The sequence below is a fragment of the Lithobates pipiens genome, unplaced genomic scaffold (assembly GCF_037356315.1).
Source record: "Lithobates pipiens isolate NorthernLeopardFrog02 unplaced genomic scaffold, aLitPip1_a1.2 Scaffold_22, whole genome shotgun sequence".
In the NCBI taxonomy this organism is placed as follows: domain Eukaryota; kingdom Metazoa; phylum Chordata; class Amphibia; order Anura; family Ranidae; genus Lithobates; species Lithobates pipiens.
This window is the reverse complement of record NW_027507784.1, coordinates 226716598-226741002: the sequence shown is the minus strand read 5'-3', so window position 1 is coordinate 226741002 and position 24405 is coordinate 226716598. Positions and strand designations below refer to the sequence as shown.

General features: G+C 45.9%; 1 protein-coding gene across 8 annotated transcripts in view; it reads right to left on the bottom strand.

The window, feature by feature from the left end:
- The window catches only part of RRN3 (RNA polymerase I transcription factor RRN3), an 863266-nt gene that overhangs the window by 440901 nt on the left and 397960 nt on the right, over window positions 1-24405 (bottom strand). For all 8 annotated transcript variants that reach the window (XM_077448886.1, XM_077448888.1, XM_077448892.1 and 5 more), the window contains one exon: window positions 10028-10126. In XM_077448886.1, coding sequence (XP_077305012.1) covers window positions 10028-10126 — 99 coding nt within the window. The remainder of the gene's footprint in view (window positions 1-10027; window positions 10127-24405) is intronic.

The window sequence follows — 24405 nt, the reverse complement described above, 5'->3', positions numbered from 1 at the left end:
TTTGCTGAATTAATATGCCTCTAATATAAGCTTTTAGGGAGTCCCAGACTATTCCGGGTGCAGCTGTACCCTTATTGATTTGGAGAAATTCCCTAATCTTATCCAGAGGAGGGTTTGGACTACCCATTAATTCCAGCCAGCCAGGATTTATCCTCCACTCCCCGGGGCCAGTTCTAGCACCCGTGCTCACAATAATGGACAAGGGAGAATGATCTGAAGTCCCCCTTGCCCCATATTCTATATCCTGTACCAGCTCTGATGCCTCTTTATTCCCAAAGACCATATCTATTCTTGATAAAGTGTAATGAGTGCTAGAGAAGCAGGAGTACTGCCTCTCATAAGGGTGTCGCGTTCGCCATAGATCGCTCAGTCCTATTTCAGATTAAAATCCCTGTAGTCGCCCTGCACTAACCCCATCAGATTTGGGAAATCTATCTAGGCTCCTATCTAGTGTTTCGTTAAAATCGCCTAGTACTATCCACGGAACTCCTGGTTTATCTAAGCAGAACGCCAGCAATTTATACATTACCTCCAACTTAAAAGGAGGGGGTATATAAATATTGGCTAAGATACAGTGTTGTCCGCTAATCCAACCATATAGGAAAACAAATCTCCCTTCCTCATCAATAGAGGACTCCTTACATAGGAAATCAGTACCCCTCCTAACTAAAACGCTCACCTTGAGTATGATGTGTGGAAGGAGTGATAGTATGCCTGGAATTTCCGGTTATTTAACTGTGGGGCTGTACTAGGAGTTAAATGCGTCTCTTGAAGAAAAAGAAAGCCGGGGCCTCCCCTCTCGGTTTCCAACATAACCACAGCTCTCTTCTTTGGGTCCCCCAACCCTCTCACATTCCATGAGATGATACTCACTCTACTCATGAACCTTAATAGTTGCTAAATCGACTGAGGATAGGGGGAGGGGGTGGAAGGGGGCCCATCCTCCCACGATGGGCCCCCCCACCCCACCACACTCCCCTGCGTCCACCACTCCTCCCATACCCACAACGTGCGCTCGAAGTTCCCCGCTGCCCACCCAGCCGCCCCTGCCCATTTGAGCATCCCCTAGGGGTCTCTATTGTGGCCCACATACTCCAAAACTCACCCAGAAGATGCTCAAGCTTTCCACTCCCCCTCCCCCCGCTACCCCAGCCTCCCAAGGTCGGAGAACAATAGCTAAGTGTCATGGCCTATAGTGGCTTCAATTAATCCCCCCTTAACAACAAGGAGGGGAGAATAAGGACAAAGGGAAAAAAAAAAAAAAAAAGGAGAATAAAACATATATTCCATTGTTGTGCCATACTATAATCCCCATCTCCCCTCGTCCCGTAGTGAACACTCATAAATAGTGTAACATACGTTGTCAATTAGCTGCAGCTTATTTGTGAATACAAACTATCTAGTAGTACATTCTTTCAAAAAACCAAGAAAAAAAAAAAACATACATGTCCTTATAGTGCCATGCTATGGTCCCCATCTCCCCCTCTCCCTATCTCGTGATAAGTGCTCGTATATAGCATAGTGTTCGTTGTCAATCAGATTTACAACTTATTTGTGAATTCAAATTGATGGAAAAGTGTGGAAGAGAAAAAAATAAATAATAAATAAGAAAAGGGAGAGACAGAATAAGGGGAGGGGAGGGAGGGGGAGCCCCCCAGGACATCCATCCATTGCGTCCCTAGGAGGCATAGGCAATCATATGCTGTCCACGTCCCGCTCCCCCTCCCTCCCCACACCAAATAGCCATCAATAGCACATCGCACCCCCACATAACATTCCCATACTCGATATTTCTAATCCAACAAAAAAAAAGGGGAAAGGAGAACCCCCCCCCCCCCCCTCAAAAAAAAACCTCCATGGGCAAAACACTTAAATAATTCTACAATGTCCCCTTCTGCTCCTCCAACCAATTTGCGGCCTCCTTTGGAGAATTAAAGAACAGAGTTGAACCCTGGGCAGACACTCGCAGTCGAGCAGGGTACAGCAGAGCATAAGTTATCTTGTATTTTTGCAAAGATCGTTTAATAGAGATAAACTCGGCTCTTTGTTTCTGCAAGTTCAGTGAAAAATCCGGATAGAATGATACTCTAGTTCCTTTATAGAAAATATCTCCTAGTTCACGAATTCTTCGCATCAGGATCATTCGGTCATTATAGTTAACAAATTTCAATATTAGTGGCCTGCAGCGTTCTTCTAATGACCGGGGTCTAGGGGGGACTCTATGGGCCCTTTCAATAGAAAAAAGTGGTGAAAAAGGAGTATCTTCCAATAATTCCTTAAACCAGTTCTCCAGGAAGGTGATAGGAGTGGGGCCCTCACTTCCCTCTGGCATGCCAATTAAACGCACATTATTCCTGCGATTTCTGTTGTCCATATCATCTAATTTAGATGCCTGTATAGTAATCTGTTTCTCAAGACCTATTATTTTTTGTTGTAAAGGAAAAAGCTTGTCCTCCACTGTACTTAATCTTTCTTCGAGTGCAGTCGTTCTACAGACAGTATTGCTCAGCAATTGACTCATAGAGTGTAATTCGTTTTTAATATTGCTTAGTTGGTTGTCAAGACCTAAGATAGAGTTCTTGCATTCGTTATCTCTCGCAGCGTGGGTTCACCGGTCCCCATCTCAGGGAGTACCGGCGGATCCACAGCGCTATGGGAGGACTTACTCTCACCGGGAGGTAAATTATTCATGCTACTTCCTGAGGGTGGAGTAGCAGAGTTTGAAACCAAATGGCTATTGCTTCTCCTATCTCCAGTCGATCCCTGCAATTTTGTTTGCCCTGCTGAATGATGGTGGCCTTTCCTGCCGGGGGAGGTCGCATGGGCAAATCGCAGAGGCTTCATTTAATTTTTCCTTGGCTGCTCTTGTTTTGTGGTTCCCCTCCCCATGTGTTGCATCCTCCATGGCTCTTTTGCTAAGCATAGTAAAATCAGTGAATTATCGACAGGATCACCGTACAAAAGTCTGATAATATATGATATGTAGCAATATGTAGCAATAAACCGGGGCATGCAGCAGCAATGGCTACTACACTATAGTCAATGCGGCAACCTAGACGATAAGGTAGAACAGCTTTAACTTAGGGCTCCAATAGACCAATCCCAAGAGAGGGGGTGGAGAAAAAAGAGAGCATTCAGCAAAGCAGGGGGTACAGAGTCATTATCTTTATACTTGATCATTGGCAATGTCCGTAGTCCCCCACCTCCACCTCTCCCACCTGGGTTAGCGTTCGCCTGGGCTGATGCCTCAGGCTATAACTAGTGTCCAGGCGCTCCACTGGTCCCGTCCGAGGCTACCCTAGGTATTAGGCTGGATACATCACTTGCGCCGTGTCATACTACAAGGGCATGCACCGACCTTTTCGCTGCCCAGTACTAGCAGCCACAGCCCCGCTCGTCGGATGGTCCCTCGTCAGCACGAGCTGGCTTCCAGCCCTCTTCCGGCTTGTCCTCGGGCTGCTTTCGAATGCCCGAAGTCTCGCGATGACACGGGGCGGCAACGGGAACTCCTTCGGATGCTCTCGGCTGCCTTCGGGAGCATATGCAGAGTATACGACAATCACCTCCGGCTCTGTGAGACTCAGCGAGGAGCCAAGGCAGCAGCGTCAATCAACAGGAGGGCTGGCCGCATAAGCAGTATACATTTCCCAATCAAGGGAAGCAGGAGGCGGCATGAGGAGAGAGCCCGAGCATCTTCACCCCGCTCTCACTCACACTCACACGCCTTCATTCCAACCACGCCCCCTCTTGATCCGCCACCTACTTGACGCAGCTAAGGCCTGCATACCACTCCAATGGAAATCGGCCCTCCCGCCGACCATTGATCTCTGGCTCCAAAAGGTAGAAGACATCAGAAAAATGGAGGACCTTATCCTCACAGCGCAAAACAAAGAGAAGACATTCATTAAAACCTGGCAGGGATGGAATATGTTTATATACTCAGCTGAGGGTCAGGCCCTGAGAGGATATGACACAGTTACATAATATTGCGTGCAGCGGCAGTACCCCGTTGAGTCATGTGGACACAAGCCCCGCAGCTACAAATCTGATCAGATCTACCGACACCCTACCCCGCTGCCTCAATGCCCCTACTCGATACTCCCCCTTTCTTCTCTTTCCCCATCTGTTCTTCCTACTCTATAACTACATCCTCCTCTGTACTTAGATAATTACAAGAAAACTAGGAAGTGAGCCCACGAGACGGCAATACTTCACAACTCCACAACATGGTGTTTATTGTTCTTGAGATACTGTTAGCAGAGACTTAATGTTGTATCACCAGTTTTGTCATTTACTTTGTATGTTATGTGGAAAGTATGTAACCTACTGGTCCATGTGGACCCGCTTCCTGATCTAAATAAATAAATAAAATAAAAAATCCCCTATGATAGCAATATGTAGTGGCAGGAACTCTTTTTTTTTTTTAAAACAATTGGGGTCTATTAGACTCTAGAACTCTCCTTAGCCCTTAAAGCATCTGACCACACCAAGATTGGGGTGATAAGATGCTTTCCCAATGGTGCTGTTTATATCTGTCAAGAGTCATGAAATGCTCATAGCTTCCAGTTTCTTAGACCATAGGGATGATTGGCGCCATTCTGGTCTCCGATCAGCTCTATGGTAAGCTGGCGGAACCACCGAATGCATTCTCGGGTTCCCCAGTGGGACAAGGAAACCATAAAAGATGGCAGGAGGTGGGAAAGGGGGGACGTTCTTGTAAAAGCAGTGTAGCAGCTAATTGGCCGCTAGGATTGCTTTTACATGAAAGCCAACCGCCGGCTGCAAATAATGATACCAAGAAGATACCTAAACCTGCAGGCATTATTCTGGTATAACCACTCAAAGTCAAGCAACATACCAGTATACCACTGGACCTAAAAAAAAAATTGGTAGTCCAAGGAGTACCTGGTAATGAAAAAAAAAATTAACAATAAATGTGGAGGTAAGGTGCCTGAGGACTAGGTGGAGAAGCAGTGGATTGTCTCCGGGACTATAACAGCCGAAAAAAGTGACAAACAAAATAATAAAGTACTGATAGATTATCAAACTTCAACAGTGCATATAACATAAGGGTCCCATGCCAACAACCAGGGAGCCGCTGTGGGCTATCAAGTTGCCTGGGGAGTGTTGGTATCTTTAGTAATCTATGGTTTGTAAGAACAAAGATAAACCGTTGTGTGTAGATCATAAATGTGTCTGAGTAAATAGAGGCACAGAATCTCCTAGGTCTGGTCTTGAGAGCAAGATAATTCTATAAGCTAGTGAAACGGTTTGAGAACATTGTAAAAAATGCGGTTGGCGGTAGGTCAGACTTTGCGAGCAATTGTTGCGACCAAGGTGAAACTGAGTCTCATTGTCCAACATGGACAGGGAGGAGCGAATGGCTACGGGGGGCCACTAAGAATTAACTTGGGGGTCAAGGGCTGTGGATGCCTTGGAACTAAGGGAGTCCCAAGTCCTTCCATGTAGGAGGGGTAGAAGAGTTCTCTGTAGGAGGAAGTTTTGAAGCCAAAGCACCCAGAGAACTTGAGTCACCCTTGACAATAGACATTATTAGCTAATAAACCATTACCAATAAAGGAAAGGAGTATTGCTTAGGGAAGTGGAGGTGGAAGGTTAGGGGTAGTGGACATGGGTGGAAGGGTTAGAGGTTGGGAGAAGGGATGGGAGAGCTGTAGGCCTACAGCTAACAGAGTTGAACCTTAGTATTTAAATGGACTGAAGAGTAGAGTTCGGAGGTTTCAATAGGGAGAACAGTATCCGGATACTACTCAAGAGGTGTCACCTAATGGATTTGCCATAAAAGCAAGTGAAAGGAGAAAGTTAAATGGGGAGGGGGCATGACATCTCATTACCAGGGCCAGAGTTTCAGTCCATGGAGTCTTCTTCTGGGGCCTGACCCGGGGAGGTAGCGGCCACGTTTGCTGGCACTGGATGCAGCCTTTAGTCCTGAGGAGGTTGGTGGCTTCCTGGGGGAGCTGGAGGCTCCTCTGCATCAAGATCCCTCAGCTATGGGTTCAGTAGGCAGTAGGTGTAGATTCTGAAACGTGCCCTGGAGGTCTTCTACAGATTTAGATTGGTATGAAGATCTCTTGTAGGAGAGCAGAATGGCAAAGGGCAAATGTCAGCGATAGGCGATTCAATGTGGTTGTAAAACCTGTAGGTGGGGCTTAAAGGGATTGTAAAGGTAAATGTTTTTCCACCTTCATGCATTCTATGCATGAAGGTAAAAAAACATCTGACACTGCCTGTGCCCCCAGTCCCTCCGTTTTACTTACCGGGCCCCCTTGAAAATCCCGTGCTCACCCCCACCATCCTCTTCACCGCTCAGCCTGGCCGCTGATTGGCTGGAGTGGATGGATGGAAAGCAGCGCAGCCATTGGTTCGCGCTGCTGTCAATCACATCCACTAACGCGGAGCGCCGGGGGATGGGGCTGTGTGATACAGCGATCGGCTATAGCCGCCGGCTGTATCATGGGACCGCGCCCGCAGGTGCTTCTCACCATGCGAGGGAGCTCGCATGAACGTGAGAAGTACCTGCTGGAGGAAGCAGAGACAGCCACCGAGGGACCCCAGAAGAGCAGGTTCGGGGCCACTCTGTGCAAAACGAGCTGCACAGTGGAGGTAAGTATAACACGTTTGTTATTTAAAAAAAAATAAAAAAATACTTTACAATCCCTTTAATCTCTTTCCCTTTGGAAAAAGTGATCTGGGAGAGGTCTTGGAATATCTGGTAATAGTGACCATGCAACATTAGTGATTCCTTAGTACGGGATGCCATCATTAGCTGTTCCTTTGTACGAAAGAAGTTGAGTTCTACCACAATATCTTGTAGCGGGCTATCTTGCAGGGATCTATGGATTCTGTCCATTTCAAGCCTTTCTATCAATATTGAGGGAGTCAGTTCCTGAAAGAGTGTGGGAATGGTGGATTAGAGATCTATCACTGACTCTGGGATATGGAGGTTTGAGTGTCTGTCTATTGTCTAAATTCTCCAGGCATTTTCCTCAGCATGGGTGCCTGTAAGAAGTTCCTGCTCATCCATCCTCTGCTTTAATACTGAGGTGTGGTTGCCTACTTCACTTATCTCTTGTGTCAGTTTATCAGTAATGGTATCTGGAGTTTTCTTATGGGCTCTAGTGAGCATTCTCTCAAACTGTAGGTTTGGTTGTGGCTTATATGGTAAACCATCGCGGGTGGCTCTCGTGGTTCCCAGCTACTTGTGGAGGCAGCAGGTGGAGGTGGCGGGTGCAGGTGGGTGACTCATTGGTGCAGAGCCTCACTCAAGCATAACTTGCGTGGATGGCTTTGCGCATGCGCCCCTACCATTTTTTTTAAACCACTTCCGGAATGGCTCATGCTGATATACGTCCGCACTTTGAGGAGGGATAGCGTTGTTGTGGCAGCAGCTACCTGCCATAACCTTGGTATCCTCTTCTTCAGTGAGCAGTCCGGTTTCAGATAAAATTGGTCTCTGTTGTAGATTCGCCACAAAATCACTTTTGTCGGCGGCGGGAGAGGGGCACCTCCCGCCGCTCTCTGGTGCCCTCTGCCACTTACCGGAGCCGTCGGTAGCATTGGAGGTGACTGGGTCCTCTCCTGCGCTCTCTGGTGCCCTCTGCCACTTACCGGAGCCGTCGGTAGCAGTGGAGGTGACCGGGTCCTCTCCCTGGCTTGGTATGAAGACGAGTGAGGGAGAGATGACCCCCACCCGTCTCCACACCTTTGCAGGGCGGAAGCGACGTCAAAATGTCACTTTTGTCTATAGCTCTTAAATAGACATTTTAATTTTATCTTTAAATGACACTTAATTTTTTTTTATTGCATTTTAATGTGAATATGAGATCTGAGGTCTTTTTGACCCCAGATCTCGAATATAAGAGGTCCCATCATACTTTTTTCTATTACAAGGGATGTTTACATTCCTTTTTATAGGAATAAAAGTGTTTTTTTTTTTTTAAAGAACAGTGTAAAAATAAAAAGGTAAAATAAAGAAAAAAAAAATATGAAGTGTATTTTTCCCAAAAAAGTGCACTTGTAGGACTGCTGCGCAAATACGGTGTGACAAAGTATTGCAATGACCGCCATTTTATTCTCTATTATCTATATATTCTCTGTTAGAAAAAAATATATAATGTTTGAGGGTTCCAAGTACTTTTCTAGCAAAAAAACAAAACAAAACAAAACAGTTTTTAACTTGTAAACACCAAATCTCAGAAAGAGGCTCAGTCCTTAAGTGGTTAATGTATTTTTTGAACAATATACTGTATATTACCAATTATACAGACTACAGCTGAATTACTAGAGACTTTATCAACAAGCGTCTCCTCTGGCTGCGGATGCTGCCGCTGTTTCTCAAGGATATACTGTCTCAGTTCCCGGGGATGACGTTTTATCTAGCATTTACATTATGGTCACCATCTACAATTCTACCTTTATATTACAATTAGGTAGGAGTGGTTGGGATCAGTGTTTGCTCCCCCTCTTCCTATGATGTTTTATATTTCTTTACCTTACGATATCATTTTGGTACTATTCTAGACATACCCAAGCCCTGCATCTGCTCCTGACAAGTGGTATACTAACCACGAAATGCGTAGAGCTTCCCTATGATGCGACGTCACAGTTGTCCATGTCATACCATCTTATCTGACTACTATTATATTATTATTATTCATTATTGTTTATATATTCATATGTTACTATTACAATCTGGTTTACATACCCAAGGTCCACTATCATGCTTATTGTATTGCTTTATATGTAATACCTACCTATTTTACATACTAGTTCTATATGTGACCTACTATTTAATATGCTATTTTATTACTTTTTGCAATGTTATGTATGCCTTTTGTATAAATTAATGTTTACATTGATTGGTTTATTTATGTTATGTAGCAGTGTGTCTCATATAAAGTCCCAAATATCTTTCTCCTTTTTCCAAAGTATCGGGGATGGAGGTAAATTTTAGTCATTGCCTCATATAAAGTCCCGACCATATTTTCTCTTTTTCAATCAATTTTTTTTTCTTCTGCATTCTATGCACCTATTTCTAGGCAGTGCCTTAATTATAGTCTTGCCTAAAGTAATGTTTTCTGGCACTCATAGTTACAAGTGTTAAGCTCTTTGCCCAGGGTATAAAAAGCACCCTCAAATCCAATTAAACCAGTCAAAGAAGCAGGGTGGCTCTGAAACGCATAGTCATGCCCCTCACGGCTGATTGGCTATGATATCCCCCTGCGATCAGGCTTTGCACTCCACAGTGGTTTCACTTTCTGTTTCACCTGCTTCCTGGTCTCTCTTCGATACTCGGCTGATGGTGGTGACCGAGCGCCCTGGCATTGGAGTTACATACTCCTAGGACACTACTCCACTGGTCACTAATCATGACAAGTGCATCTCTCCCTCCTCACATGCTGTGTCTGTGTGAGGAGGGAGAGCCGGCGATGAGAGATGATCTCATATTTTTACATATGAGATCACCTCCCATTGGACATGCCGATCGAGTGCTAAATGGCCGCTGTGATTGGCCATTTAGCACGATCTGTGATTGGCTATGTCCAAGGGACACGGCCAACACAGAACTTCCCTGATGCGCGCCCGTGGCAGAGCGCAGATGGGAAGTAAACAGGAGGATGTCCAGGGACGCCCTCCCGGCAGCTAGCGTCCACGCTGTAGATGGCTATAGCGCAGGCGCAAAGTGGTTAAAGACATTTCTCATAATTGAATTTCCAATTATCTTTTTATTTAATAAAGGTTTCCAAATTTCTACACTTCTCTGGGCACCCTCTTGTGTTCTTACATTGAACTTTTATGTACTTGTCTATCAGCCTTACTCTTAAAAATAAAACAAAGTAAAGCCATAGAGAAGTCCTACCTTCTGTTAAGGCTACAAATACTTGGCAATTAGTAAAAGAAATCTAAGAAACCCTAAGAACAGAAAGGGAGTTATCTTATTTTCTTAGGTTATTTTATACAGAGATTAAAGAAATATGTTATGGAATTTTTATAGATTAATACATACATCAATTTTCAGCAGCTTCTCTGTCACAAGTTCCAAAATTTCCAGCCCAAGCACAGGGAAGTATACAGTGATCCTCAGAAGATTGTGTATGTAGCACTCCTGATATACAACAAATGGTAATTAGTAACAAAAACACATGGTACACATGCAGTATCATCAGTAAATCACATCAGAGGCCTAACCACTTGTCTATTCTGTAAATAAGGTATCAATTTAATTGCCAGTATGGCTGCAACTGATGATTATTTTCATAAATGATTAGTTGGCTAATTATTGCTTTAATTGGATAAAAACAAAAAAAATAAAAAAAATATTGGTGTATAATTTAGTTAATACATAAAGTTTAAAAAGCAATTCTTCTTGAATAGTTATATATGCAGTGGTTAATACAAATAACCAGCTATATTGCTAGAGAATAAAATATCTAATCCACTCTGAGAATAACAGATAGAGAAGATATATGGGCTCTTTAAAAAAGTTTTGACACTTTTTTTATATTTAATAGAGTTTAAAAAAAAAGTGTGGAAACTTTTGAAGAACCCTTGTACTATAGATAGAGGTTGAATCTGGCACATATGATCAGACTCAAATTTAAAGGGACCTAAAACACTGTTTTGCAGATTTTCAGACAGTACAGTTATATAATATTATGCATGACAGACTCCCTTGTCATAGGCAGGTAGCTTAAAACAAACAACCTGTGCCTGCTGTCACTTATGCTGGCTATACATAAACAAATTTTTCCTTTGAAAATGTTTGTATTAAGTGCATTCGTTCCATTGTCTTATTGTTAGTGGGGTCAAAACGGCATTCACAGTGACTGGAAAATTCACAGGAGCAGAAAATAAAACTTTTCTTGGCTGAATGAATTTTCAGACAGCGTATGTGGGTTTCATTCAGAAAATATATTACATTTAAAATTGAATGTTAAATGTAAGTGACATTTTCAAACATTAGTTCATTGATCAAATGTACAAAGAATTTTCATACGAATATTCCTGTCCAAAAATTGATACATGTAATTGATGTAATGCTGGGGTTAAAGAAAAAAAAATAGCCCTTTACAGTACAAAAACTGCAGATCATCACAATCACTACTATAAGGGGTTAAATTATACTGTGAAACAGTGAAAATAATTATTATATTATATATACATATATATTCTCACTTCTATCATACATATAATAATATACACAGGAGTAGGCTATACAGGGTTGATGAAACTTGAAGTCAGACAAAAAACTATATGAGGGGTGGAGATATAATTTATTTTTTATTTTTTATTAAAGTAGTACTAAAGGCTGAAACTTTTTTTTTTTTCTTTTTTTTAATATACCGGTAATCATTTAAATATAATGCACAATACTGGTAAACTTATTTTAGCCTCCAGCTCTGTGGGATCAAATGCTGATTTTCCCTGCACAGAGCCCTTAAAGAGATTGTAAACATTGATTATTTTTTCTTGTTTTATAAACAAATGTCTAACTTACCTGCTCTGTGTACTGATTTTGTACAGAGCAGCCCTGTTCCTCCTCTTCTGGGGTCCCCTGCCGGATTTACTGGCTCCTCCTGCCTTCAGGGTGCACCTATCGCAAGCCGTAAAGTATAGTACTGAGTGCCCTATAGCACGGTAAAAAAAAGTCTGCCTTTAGAATCACTCACTTCCTTCTACTTCCCAAGACTACATGTTCCATGAGGCATTGCTCCTCACAAATTCACAGGTTCTCAGGCACTTAATGACATGTATGAACGGTGTACTGAACTGTATGTGTGCTGCACTGTGTATTCTGACATGTATGAACAATGTACTGAGATGTGTGTGTGTTGCACTGTGTATACTGACATGTATGGATCATGTGCTGAACTGTGTTTTCTGATATGTAAACAAATAATGCATTCTCTTTGCAGGCCAACTAATCGGCTGACCAACTAATCGATTATCAATATAGTTGACAACCATTTTGATAAACTATTTTCCCGATTGGACGGTCTTTGAAATAAGATCGATAAAGCTGAGTCTTGGCCTTTAATAGTACTCAAGGTCAATTTAATTTCTACCCCTAATTGTAGAAAGGCAAGAATTCTGCCTATGATATATCTCCAAAGGTGCCAACCCTTGGATTCATACCAGGAAACATAAGCCCTCTAGACCCTATAATATATAGTTCTGGAAGCTGGCTTCCTTGCATTAATTAGAGTAGAGATAACTGACCCAGAAAGCCCATGTTTCTTCAGAACGTGGGTTTCAATAGCCAAGCCATTAAATTTAGAGACTGTAAGGTAGAATGGAATATCGGTCCCTGTGAGAGCATATCTGGCCATAGTGGGAAGGACCATGGACCCTCCACTGCCATCTTTCCGATTTCTGCATACCATGACCTTCTGGGCCATGCTGGTCCTACCAGAATTACTGTTTTCTCTTTCCAGTTGTGGCAATTGTGTCGTTTGACCTCAGGAAATGAGACAGTGCTGAAATTCCAGCTTGTACCCCAGCGTTACCGTGGAGAAGACCCAACTGTCCTGAATTTTCTCTTGCTAGACTTCTGAAAACTGCAGAAGTCTCCCCCCCCCCACCTTGGTAAGGGGGATTGCCTCTTCAGGATGACACTTTAAGAAAATAGTTCTTTGCAGGTTTCCCACCCCAGGACTTCTTTTGAGCCCGGGTCTGACCCCGAGGTTTTCCTCTAAAGTCTGACGGAGGCAGTCGCCACTGTCTAGAGGTGGAAGCCCCTGGTGCAGGGGAAAGAGCCAGTTTAAATGAAGGTCGTTTAAACTTTCTTTTGACTGGCAAGAGAGTACTTTTCTCACTAGAAATTGTTTGGAAATATTTATTCAAATCTTCCCCAAATAGCCACTCTCCATGAGAAGAGAACCCAGTAAATAGGTTTTTACATGGTGTTTTGGCTGACCAATTTTGTAACCGCAGGATTCTACGCATATGTACTAGCATATGCGCAAGACGGGATGCCTGGTGAATCAAAGCTTTAATGGCATCTATGGCGAAGCATAATGGCAATTCCCGGGCTTGTTGTGCAGGAACCTCTTTAAGAGTCTAAATTGGTCCTTTAGGGATTGACAGAATGCCTATTGCAGTGACTGTAGGCTGAATAATGGCACCTGCCAAGGAAAAAGTAGATTTTAACAGGAATTCCAACCTTTTATCTGTTGGATCCTTAAGCATTTGTGCATTGTCTACTGGACAAGTTAGGCTTTTATTCACACTGGAAATTGCAGCGTCAACTGCTGGTACTTTCCATTTTTTTGTGAATTTCTCCTCCATGGGACAGAGAACTGAAAATCTCTTTGGAGGGAGAAAATGCTTATCCTGATGATCCCATTCAGCAAAAATAAGCTGTTCTTGTAATGTATGCAAAGGCTGTAAAGGTGAAAAGTGCATGAAAGTAGAACCAACCATCACCGTAAGATTGTATCAGCAATTTCTCAGATTGTGAGGCTGAAAAGGTTCATCTACCGTTGTTTCCCCCGCAGAGGAATCATCTGTTTGTTTTTCCTCCCGATTGCCCAAGGGTGGCACCTCATCCTGTGCCCACTGTTGCCCTTGTAAAGGGTCTGAAGTGGGGGAGGGGGATCTAGCACGCTTCCTATCCATTTGAATGGAGGATGCAATTAAAGCCACTACCAGACCCTGCAGGGTGGAGAAAATAACATCTTCAGTCACATATACAGGGGACGAGATGTGAGAAGCAGTTGCACCATCAGTTTGTTCCAATAGCTCACCCTGGCTTGCCATATTTGGTAATTCAGGCGAGAATGACAGCGTGGAGATGCGACTCAAGATCCTAGCGCCTGGGGGTGAAACCTTTGGTACCGTTTTTTGGAAGGCATAGTCCCAAGCAAAAAAGCAGAGGCACTATTACATTGCACTTAATTGCTGAACATAGTCATGACAGTAAAGCCGCTATTAAGTTCAGCCTAGTACTGGGAAAAAAGTCCTTCCTGTATCAGGAATGCCAGTTGAAACCCTCACGTGCCGCACAGCTCCTGTGTCCCTGTGTGCAAACAGCTTGTTTCCTCCTCGTCAGCGGAGGAGAGACTGTCCCAGCTGTGTTTTTATTATCCTTGCCTGCCGTGCATCCTTGTGGACGTTGCATGGCACTGCACATAGGCCCCGCCTACATTCAGGAAATGTAGCATGACCAAAGCCCTGGGTCCCAGGGTCCAGCCATACAAAGAGAAGCATTACAGGCAAAACCTTGTGCTGTGGATACGAGGCCCAGGTACCATCCACTTTGGACTCAGTGGCACTTTGGATGGATCTGGTCTATGGAGGCTATTTAAATCCAGTATGGATTCCTCCTGGAGCTCCTCAGAGCACATCTTCCCTTTTGACCAACTTAGACACTGGCAAAAAAACTGATGTGCTCCTGGAAGGAGGAGGGGTTATATAGGGAGTGAACTTGCTGGATTGGGTATACCAGTCTCCATCACCTGAAGGTGGTCTATAACCCATTAAGTAATTACATAAGGCTGTGTCCCATTAATGATAAAGAAATAGGATTTTTTCATCATAATTCCCTCTAAAATCCTTTTCTTTGAATACATCACGGGACACTGTGTTATGATATTATTTCCTACTTACTGGGCTATATGCCATCTTTAGGTGAATGGACACTGGTAGACCAAAGGCCTTAGACCTTTGGTACAGGAAGTACTTCAGTTTTGTTGCAAGCACTGAATCCCCAAAAGAAGGGAGGGACCTTTGTGTCCTGTCAAGTATTCAAAGAAAAGGATTTTGCAGGTAAGTATGATGAAAAAAATAGTATTTTTGTACTCACCGCAAAATCCCTTTCCCTGAAGTTCATCGACGGACACAGCGCCTTTAATCTTGACCTTAGGGTGATATCGTCACCTTCAGGAGAGGACTAGGCAGAACATGTAAAAACAGCAAAACTGCACAGTACTGCCCAGGAGGCAGTCCTACTGGCTATAACCCCTCACTCTCCTTCCAGCAGCTCAGTTTGTCAAAAAGCAGTACAAACATAGATAGGAGGGGTGGGTACTGTGTCCATCAATGAACTTCAGAGAAAAGGACTTTACGGCGAGTACAAAAATCCTATTTTCTCTTTAGTTCTTTGACGGACACAGCACCTTTCACCTTGACCTTAGAGACGTCTCCAAGCAGTGTCAAAAAAGAGGGAACAGCAAGGAAATAAACTCCACCCATAACAAAAAAGAACTCAACGGAGGAGTTGCAACCTTAAACAGCTGCCTGCAAAACCTTGCGGCCGAAGCAAGCATCCAAATATGCGCTCACATCTACCTTGTAAAATTTTATGAAAGTGTGAACTGACGAGCAGGTCGTCACCTTACACACCTGGGAAATGGAAGCCCAGGAGGCACCAATTGCCTTGGTCGAATGTGCCGTGAGAGGAAAGGCCACCCCCAAGGCATAAGCCTGAACCGCGATTTGTCTGATCCACTGAGAAATGGTGGCCGACGAGACCGCCAGGCCCTTTTTTGGACCAGCCACCGATACAAACAGCGAGTCTGACCTCCGGAAAGGTGACGTAGCAGACAGATACACCTGCAGAGCCCAGACCATGTTCAAAGAGTGCAAAGCAACCTCTTTGGGATGCAACAGTTGAGGACATAGGGACGGAAGCACAATGTCCTTGTTTAGATGAAAGGCCAAAACAACCTTTGGAAGAAATTAAGGCTGCGGATGCAGCACCGCCTTATCCTTGTGGAGGATCAAGTAAGGAGACTTGCATGACAAGGCCGCCAACTCAGAAACCTTCCTGGTAGATGTACTAGCCACTAGAAAGATTACTTTCTGAGAAAGTGTCAAAGGGATCTCCCTAATGTTTTCAAACGGCGGTCTCTGAAGCACTGAGAGCACCAGATTCAAATCCTACGGGGGCAGCAGTGGTCAAACCGGAGAGGCAACATGTCAACCCCCCCCCAACAAATGTAATCACCAAGGAGTGAATCGCCAAAGGTCACTGAAAAAAAGACAGCCAAAGCTGATACCTGCCCCTTAATGGTGCTTAATGACAGTTTCTGATCCACTCCTCGCTGCAAAAACAGGAGGATCCTGGGAACTGAGTATGTGCGTGGACGCCACCCCATCTCCTCACACATGGAGATGTAGGCCTTCCATGTACATGATAAATTTTCCGACAAGATGACTTCCGTCCCTTTAGCATAGTGGAGAATATAGAATCCGACAGACTTCGATCCCTTAGCACCTGGCTTTCAACAGCCATGCCATTAAAATCAGCGACGGTAAAGCAGGATGAACTATTAGACCTTGCGATAGAAGGTTCTCTCGCATCGGCAGCCGCCAAGGAACATCCGCCGCCATTCATACTATGTCGGTGTACCAAGGACATCGAGGCCAATCTGAGGTAATCAGAATCACCGGAATGCCCTCGGCCTCCACTCTCCTTAGCAGATGTGGTAGAAGTTTGAGTGGGGGGAAGGAATAAACCAGTCGATATTGCCCCCATGGACACCAATGTGTATCGCGTCCGTCCAGGGATCTTTTGACCTGGCCACAAACCTCTGTACCTTCCGATTGAGTCGAGAAGCCAAGAGATCCACATCAGGTGTGCCCCATCTTAGGCAAAGGAGCCTAAATACATCCAGATGCAGTGACCATTCCCCCTGGTCCAGTAGCTGATGACTTAGGTAGTCCACCTGCCAGTTTTCTACACCTAGAATGTAAATGGCCGACAGAACCGACACACGCCGCTCTGCCCACTGCAGGATGTGAGCGACCTTCAGTGCTGCAGCCAAGCTCCTTGTCCATCCTTGATGGTTGACATATGCCACCACTGTGGCGTTGTCCGACTGGATCCTGGCCAGACACCCCTGCAGCCTCTGTGACCATGTGGAAAGGCACCGCCTGATCGCCCCGAAGCTCCAGCACATTGATCGGCAGGTGGGATACTTCTTACATCCAGCGACCTTGGGTCGACTGTACGCCCCAAACTCCCCCCCAGCCGGTCAGGCTGGCATCCGTTGTGAGCACCGTCCAATGAAGAGGAAAAAAACTACTTTCCGGACCGAAGTGCCAGAGACCTCAGCCACCAGAGAAGAGACTCCCTGACTAACTGGCTCACCCGAATTTGACAATCCAGGGATGACGGAGATTTGTCCCATTTGGACAGGATCTCTTTCTGCAAGACTCGAGTGTGGAATTGAGCATACAGTACCACTTCGAAAGTGCGTATCATGAGACCCAGGACTCGCATGCAAAAACGCGACGACCACCTACGGGACAACAACAACTTCACCGCAGCTTGAAGAGTCTGCAGCTTGTCTGAAGGGAGAAAGACTCTCGCCTCTGAGGAGTCCAGAATCAAGCCCAGGTACTCCAGGTGTTGAGTAGGCAACACCGGATTCTGGAGGTTCAGTACCCAACCAAACTCCCGAAGAGTCTGTATGGTGATCACTACATCCTCCCTTAATTCTGAGGCAGAAGCTTCTCTCAGAAGGAGGTCATCCAGGTAACCCTGCCTGTGATCCCTCGTTGCCTTAGCAATGCCAGAATTGGGGCTATCACCTTGGTGCCGACGCTAGGCCAAAAGGGAGAGTTACAAATTGGTAGTGCTCGTCCCCGACCACAAATTGCAGAAACCTCTGATGCCTGACACATATAGGAACATGCAAGTATGCGTCCTTGATATCCAAGGATGCCAGGAAATCCCCCTGATGGAGTGCAGCGACCATGGAGCGAACTGATTCCATCCTTAACCTTTGTACTTTCACAAAGCCGTTGAGGGCCTTGAGATCCAGGACCAGACGGACCCCTTCCTTCTTTGGGACTACAAATAGAGTAGAATTCTTGAAACCTTTCTGGCGTCGGCACAGGTTCTATTACCCGACGCAGCAGCAGGTCCTGTACTGCCCCGAACAGGGCTTCCCGACGACCCGGAAGATTATGAAGGTTGGAGGGAAAAAATCTGTTTGGTGGACAAGAAAAACTATCTTCTATCCTGATGAAACCAGTTCGCAGACCCACTAGTCGGAAAGTAGGGTGGTCCACCAGGCTGCAAACTCCCGAAGGCAACCCCCCCCACCCAAGAGTCGGGCGGGGGCAAACCCTCATGCGGCAACAGATTTGCTCGCAAGTTTGTTTGGCTTGCGAAACCAGGAACGCTTTTGTTCCTCAGCGGGCACCTTGCTGGACTGGGAACGCTTACCTGTCGACCCAGGCGAATGTAAAATCTGCTTCTTAGTGGAAAAAGAGGGCCCTTGCCTATGGCGTGGCTCCTTACCCTTCCTGGACTGTGGGAGCAACGTACACTTTCCCCCAGTAACATTCTTATTAATGTCACCCAGCAAGGCTCCAAATAGCCTCTCCCCCTGGAAGGGCAAATTCGCCAGTGCTTTCTTAGATGCCTGGTCTGCAGACCAGCATTGAAGCCAAATCAGGCGACATAGCACCACAGCTGATACTGAGGTTCTAGACAGCAAGGGGGCTGTATCTAAGGCCGCATCACAGACATACTTCAGGCCTTGCACCAACTGGTCTGCCAGTTCCACGCAGACTGGGGAAAACTGTTGCTTCTCCAATTCACAGTGCAACAATTTAGCCCATTCAGTAAGCGTCTGTGACACCAGGGCCGTGGCTGACACTGCCCACACGCTGACCCCACCACCCTAAGCATGGACTGGGCAACCGCCTCGGCTCTTCTGTAAATAAACGTATCAATATAAGTTAGGTAGGGAAACACCTTAGCCATGCGGGCCGGCTTGTGGGACCCAAAAGGGATAGACACCTCTGTAGATGCCCCCCGCCGTATCCTCCATCTTTAGGGTATCCCGCACTGCTGTGATAAGTGCTCCTACTAGCGTTTTCCTGCGCCGACGCGGACACGGAGTCATCCTCACTATCCAAATGGTGCTAGTCCGCATCCTCTGAAACATTAGAACAGGGGTCGCCTGCCACAGTGGGACCAGAGTCTGAATCAGAGCTTTCCCCAGAAGACGTGGGGGGAGGGGGCGTTCTTTACCCCCCCTTACGCCCGCAAGCCGCTCCTACCTCCCTCTCACATCCTCCCTGGCAACAAAGGACTCCAGGACTGCCGACAGAGCATCCATAGGCGCTGCAGGTGCAGGGGAACTAGTTGCAATAACAGGGATGTCTGGGGAAGAAGCACCAGCTTCTGATGCGATGCTGACCCACTCTCGCCTGTCACCACTAGGGACCTAAGGCAAGTCATACAAAAAGCCCACCCCTCCTAGCTGCCACAGACTGAGGGCCCCCCCGACAGGACTCACTACCCTGACACAGGTGCTGAGCTTCTGCCATCCGCTCTCCCCTGTGCCAGCCACGAGGTGTTCTGTGTAAGATTCGCTCTGTTTCAGAATGAACCAGCCACCCAGCGCTAGAGGTAAAACAAACTGAGGCTACTAGGAAGTGGCTGCCGGCCGACCGGGAAAATGGCCGCCGGACATCCAGAAAATGGCCGATTAAGAAAAACCTGCGGCTACAGAAAAATGGCCGCGGTGGCAGGTCCACATGGTATACAAACAGATACCCCACCATGGCCTAAAAACAGGCAAACAGACGAGCGGTCCACCAACTGCTTAGCGCAACCCCTGCCATGACTCAGTGACCCCCTCCCCCAGAGGACCATTGGCCAGGTGCGTGCACTGCACCACCTAAGCCCAGTCACACAAAAGCCCATAGCATGGGGAGGAGGGAAAGGGAGAGAAGGGACCCCCCTAGACCTCTCAGGGAATTCCCAGCTGCTCCATCCCACCGAGGCAGGTAGAACCATATTTAACCCTCCTGCAGGGACTGCTGGACACATTCCATGGACAGACCCATCATCCAAGCAGAGGCTGTGGCTGTTGGCCACGGCACACAGTGACAAGGACAGCAGTAGCCCGGTCATGTGTGTGTCCCCCGGAGCATAAAGCTTACCGGCCACCCCTGAATCAGATGGAGCATGTCGTGGCCCACCCAGCTCGTAGCTAAGGCCTGCTCACACTCGATGGCCAGGCTGGGGAGACTACCAGGATCTATATTATCAAACCTGTCACCCGACCCAGCTGTTGATTGTAGATCACAGGAACCAAAAAGCAGAAAAAATAAAAAATTCCCAGGACCAATGGTCCCCACCGGGAGCCAGGTCCTTCTACACTAGGCAGAAAAAAACTGAGCTGCTGGAAGCAGAGTGAGGAGTTATAGCCAGTGGGACTGCCCCCTGGGCGGTACTGTGCAGCTTTGCTGTGTTTACATGTTCTGCCTAGTCCTCTCCTGAAGGTGGAGATATAACCCTAAGGTCAAGATTAAAGGTGCTGTGTCCGTCAATAAACAAAAGAGAAAATACTATTTTCTTTATTGTACATCACGGGACACAGAGTTAGGCTATTTATCTTACTTGCTAGGACGTCCCACAGCAATAGCCTTGAGGGGAGGGAGACACCCTGACAAGAGAAAAAGCAAAATAGCCATTAGGCTTTATATTGCAGCCTGTAGTACACTACTCCCGAAAGCCGAATCCTCGGCTGCTCTAACATACACCTGATAAAATCTTGTGAACGTATGCACTGAAGACCAGGTAGCAGCCTTAGAAATCAGAACCACTGATACCTGATGGCAAAAAGCCCAGGAGGTTCCAACACCCTGGTAGAAGGAGCTCTCACCCTGAAGGGAGGAGCCTTACGTTTCAGACCATCGGCCTGAATGACCAATTGGCTGACCCAATGGGCAATGGAAAGTCTTGGGTCCCTCTGGCAAAATAAAAAAGGAGCCTGTTCCCCGGATCTCTGCATATCTAGACAACTAAGCTCTGACTGCCCGCACTACATTCAAGGAGTGCAGTCGTCCCTCTTCCAATGAATGAGGCTGAGAGAAAAAAGAAAGCAAAACATAGTCCTGATTCAAATGAAAGGCCGACGCCACCTTTGACAAAAAGGATGGAAAAGGTTGTAAATGACCCTGTCTTGGTGAAGAATCAAGTATGTTACCTGCATGAAAGGGCCGCCAATTGCGACACCCTTCTAGCCGAGGCGATGGCCATCGGGAAGACTAGCTTGCGTGACAGCAAGACTAATGGAATTTCCTTGATGGGCTCAAATGGTTGTTTCTGTAACACAAACAGCACCAGGTTTAAGTCTGAAAGACAGATAGGTGACCTAATGGGGGGAAGCAAACGGGTTGCCCCCTGCATAAATGTTTGGACCAGGGAATGAGAGGCTAAAGGTCTTTGAAAGAATACCTACAAGGTCAAAATCTGGCCTGATTGAACTCAAAGTCAATCTGATTTCCACAACAGACTGTAGAAAAGAGAGAATTCTCCCAACCACGTATTTCCAAGGATGCCATTTTCTGGCTTCACAACAAGCAATTTAAGCTTTCCAGATCTTAGAATAGATCTTACTTGTGACCGCTTTCCTGGCACTCAACTAGGGTAGACACCACCGGTCTCTTAAATGGAAAAACTCCCCAGAAAATAGGGTCTCAAGATGCCACGATCCTTCAACACCCTAGTTTCAATAGCCATGCAGTCAAATTTAGCCACTTGCCAACCGGGCCATAGCCGAATGAGTACTACAGCGTGGTCGGATAACTCCGGGAGGGAGTCCAATAACAGAAAACAAACTGGAACATGTCTGGTTTGGCTCATCCCCTCTCCTCACGCCGATCAGTACAGTGTGTGAGGAGAGAGGGATAGCCAGTTGCAGCAGCACAGTAGCACTGGGGGCTGGATCTGAAGTTCCTACAGTGTTGATCTGTGCCCAGACATGGCTCGCTCACCCATCCATCCATAGCTCATACATGGCTCATACATGTCTCATCCATCTATCCATGCCTCATACATGTCTTATCGATCCATCCAGGCTCCATCCATACTCCATCCGTTCACATTCATGGCTCCTCCATCCCCATCCATAGCTAATCTATCCCCATCCATGGTTCACCCATCCCCATCCATGTTCACCAATCCATGGCTCAAGGCTCATCCGTGTCACATCAGTGATCATCCGTGCCACATCCAGGCCACATCAGTGCTCAACCGTGCCACATCAGTGCTCATCCGTGCCACATCAATGCTCATCCGTGCCACATCAGTGCTCATCCGTGCCACATCAGTAGTCATCCATACCACACCCATGCCACATCAATTCTCATCCGTGCCACATCCATTCCACTACAGTGCTTCACAAAAGGTAGTCAAATTATATTTAAAATGTATGTTCCTAGAATACCTGATGGTGCTCCCTGCATGTTGTGCCTCTCTATGTGGCTAGGCTGTGTAAAAGTCTCACACATGTGGTATCGTCATACTCAGGACGAGTGGCAGAATGTATTTTGGGGTGTCATTTTTGCTATGTACATGCTATGCGTTAGTAATATCCCATAAATGGACAACTTTGTGTTTAAAAAAAAAAGTTTTGCATTTTGCTTTTCTTGCTACATTTTCAAAAAAACTTGTGGAAAAATAAAATGACACGTTCCAAAGACTCATTATGCCTCACAAAAATATACATTGGGGTGTTTACTTTCCAAACTGGGGTAATTTTTTTGGGCGTTTCCATGGTTCTAGTGCTACAGGGACTTCAAAAGTATAAGAGGTAGTCTAGAAATATGTGTAATTTGCTCCTAGAACGCCTGATGGTGATCTCTGCATGCTGGGCCTCTGTATGTGGCCACACTGTGTAAAGGTCTCGCACATGTGGTATTGCCATACTCGGGAGGAGTAGCAGAATGTATTTTGGGGTGTAATTTGTGGTATGCTCATGCTCTGTGAGAGAAAGAACTTGGTAATATGACCATTTTGTGAAAAAAAATTAAAAAAGAAAAAAAAATCTTCATATTGCAAAGAATTGTGTGAAAAAAATGACAACTTCAAAACACTCACCATGCCTCTTACTAAATACCTTTGAATGTATACTTTCCAAAAAAGGGGTAATTGGGGGGTATTTGTACTGTCCTGGCTTGTTAGGGTCTCAAGAAATGAGGATGTCAGTACATTAGGTGTGATCAATTTTCAGTCATTGACACCATAGCTTGTAGACACGATTATTCACAAAGACCAAATCATTTACACTGATTTGGGTTATTTTTACCAAAGATATGTAGCATTATACATTTTGGCCAAAATTTATGAAAAAAAAAAATGGAATTTGCTACATTTTATAAAAGAAACAAAAAAAATGTTTATACAAAACTTTGGTCTTTTTTCATTTATAGTGCAAAAAATAAACAGATGTCTCAAATACCACAAAAGAAAGCTCTATTTGTGTGAAAAAAAAGACACAAATTACATAAGGGTACAGTGTTGCATGACTGAGTAATTGTCATTCAAAATGTGAGAGCACTGAAATCTGAAAATTGGTCTGGTTAGGAAGGGGTTTAAGTGCCCAGTAGGAAAGTGGTTAAAGGGGTCACCTCAAAAAATGAAAGATTACCATGGTGGTAAGGCTTACAGATATTTCCCCATGACCAAGCAATTCTGTAACCCAGTGGGCAATTGGTTAGAGGCTGTAAATTGGGGTGGAATATAGGACCTTGAGACAGTAGATCGGGGCGGAGTGGAAGAGTCCATGGCCTGTCTATTGTCAGATCTCACGATCTCTGAGAATCAGGGCCTTCTGGGCGAGGTTGATGCCACCAGGATGACTGGAACCCCCTCTCTCCAGATCCTGCATAACAAATATGGAAAGAGAGGGATCGGGGGAGAAAGCCTAAACCAGGGAGAACGGACTCCATGGAACTACCAGAGCATCTGCTCCATATGGCAAATTTCTCAAAACACGTTCGGGTGTAGGGACCATTCCCCTGCACAGATCTGCTGGCAGCTGAGATAATCTGCCTTCCAGTCCTCTACCCCCACGATACAGACCACCGATAGAAATGGCACATGTCCCTCTTCCTAGGCTAATATGTGGTTCACCTCCTCCTGAGTTGAACAGATCAATGTACCGCCCTGGTGGTTAATATAGGCCACCGCAGTGACATTGCCGGACTGAACCCTGATAGGGCAGTCCTGAAGCTCCACCATCCAGAACCGTAGGGTCAGACATACCGCCCGCAACTCCAGTATGTTGATGGGCAGGCTCTGCCCTTGACCAGCTAAACTCTAAGCCCTAAACTCCTCTGGGGTCGTTCCCCAGCCCAAGACTGACATCTGTGGTCAGCACTCTCCAAGACACCGGGAAGAAGAATCTTCCCCTTCACAGGTTCTGATCCTGCAACCAACATACCCGCTTGGGGGACAGCAGCCACCAGCCATACCAGCCCCGGGGGACATCAGTTGCCGCCAGCCATATCTGCCCTGAGGGAAAGCAGCCAGCCATACCTGCCTTGGGGGATGACAGCAGCCGCCAGTCATACATGCCCTGGGGGACAGCAGCAGCCGACAGCCCTACCCCCTCGGGGAACAGCAGTAGCCAG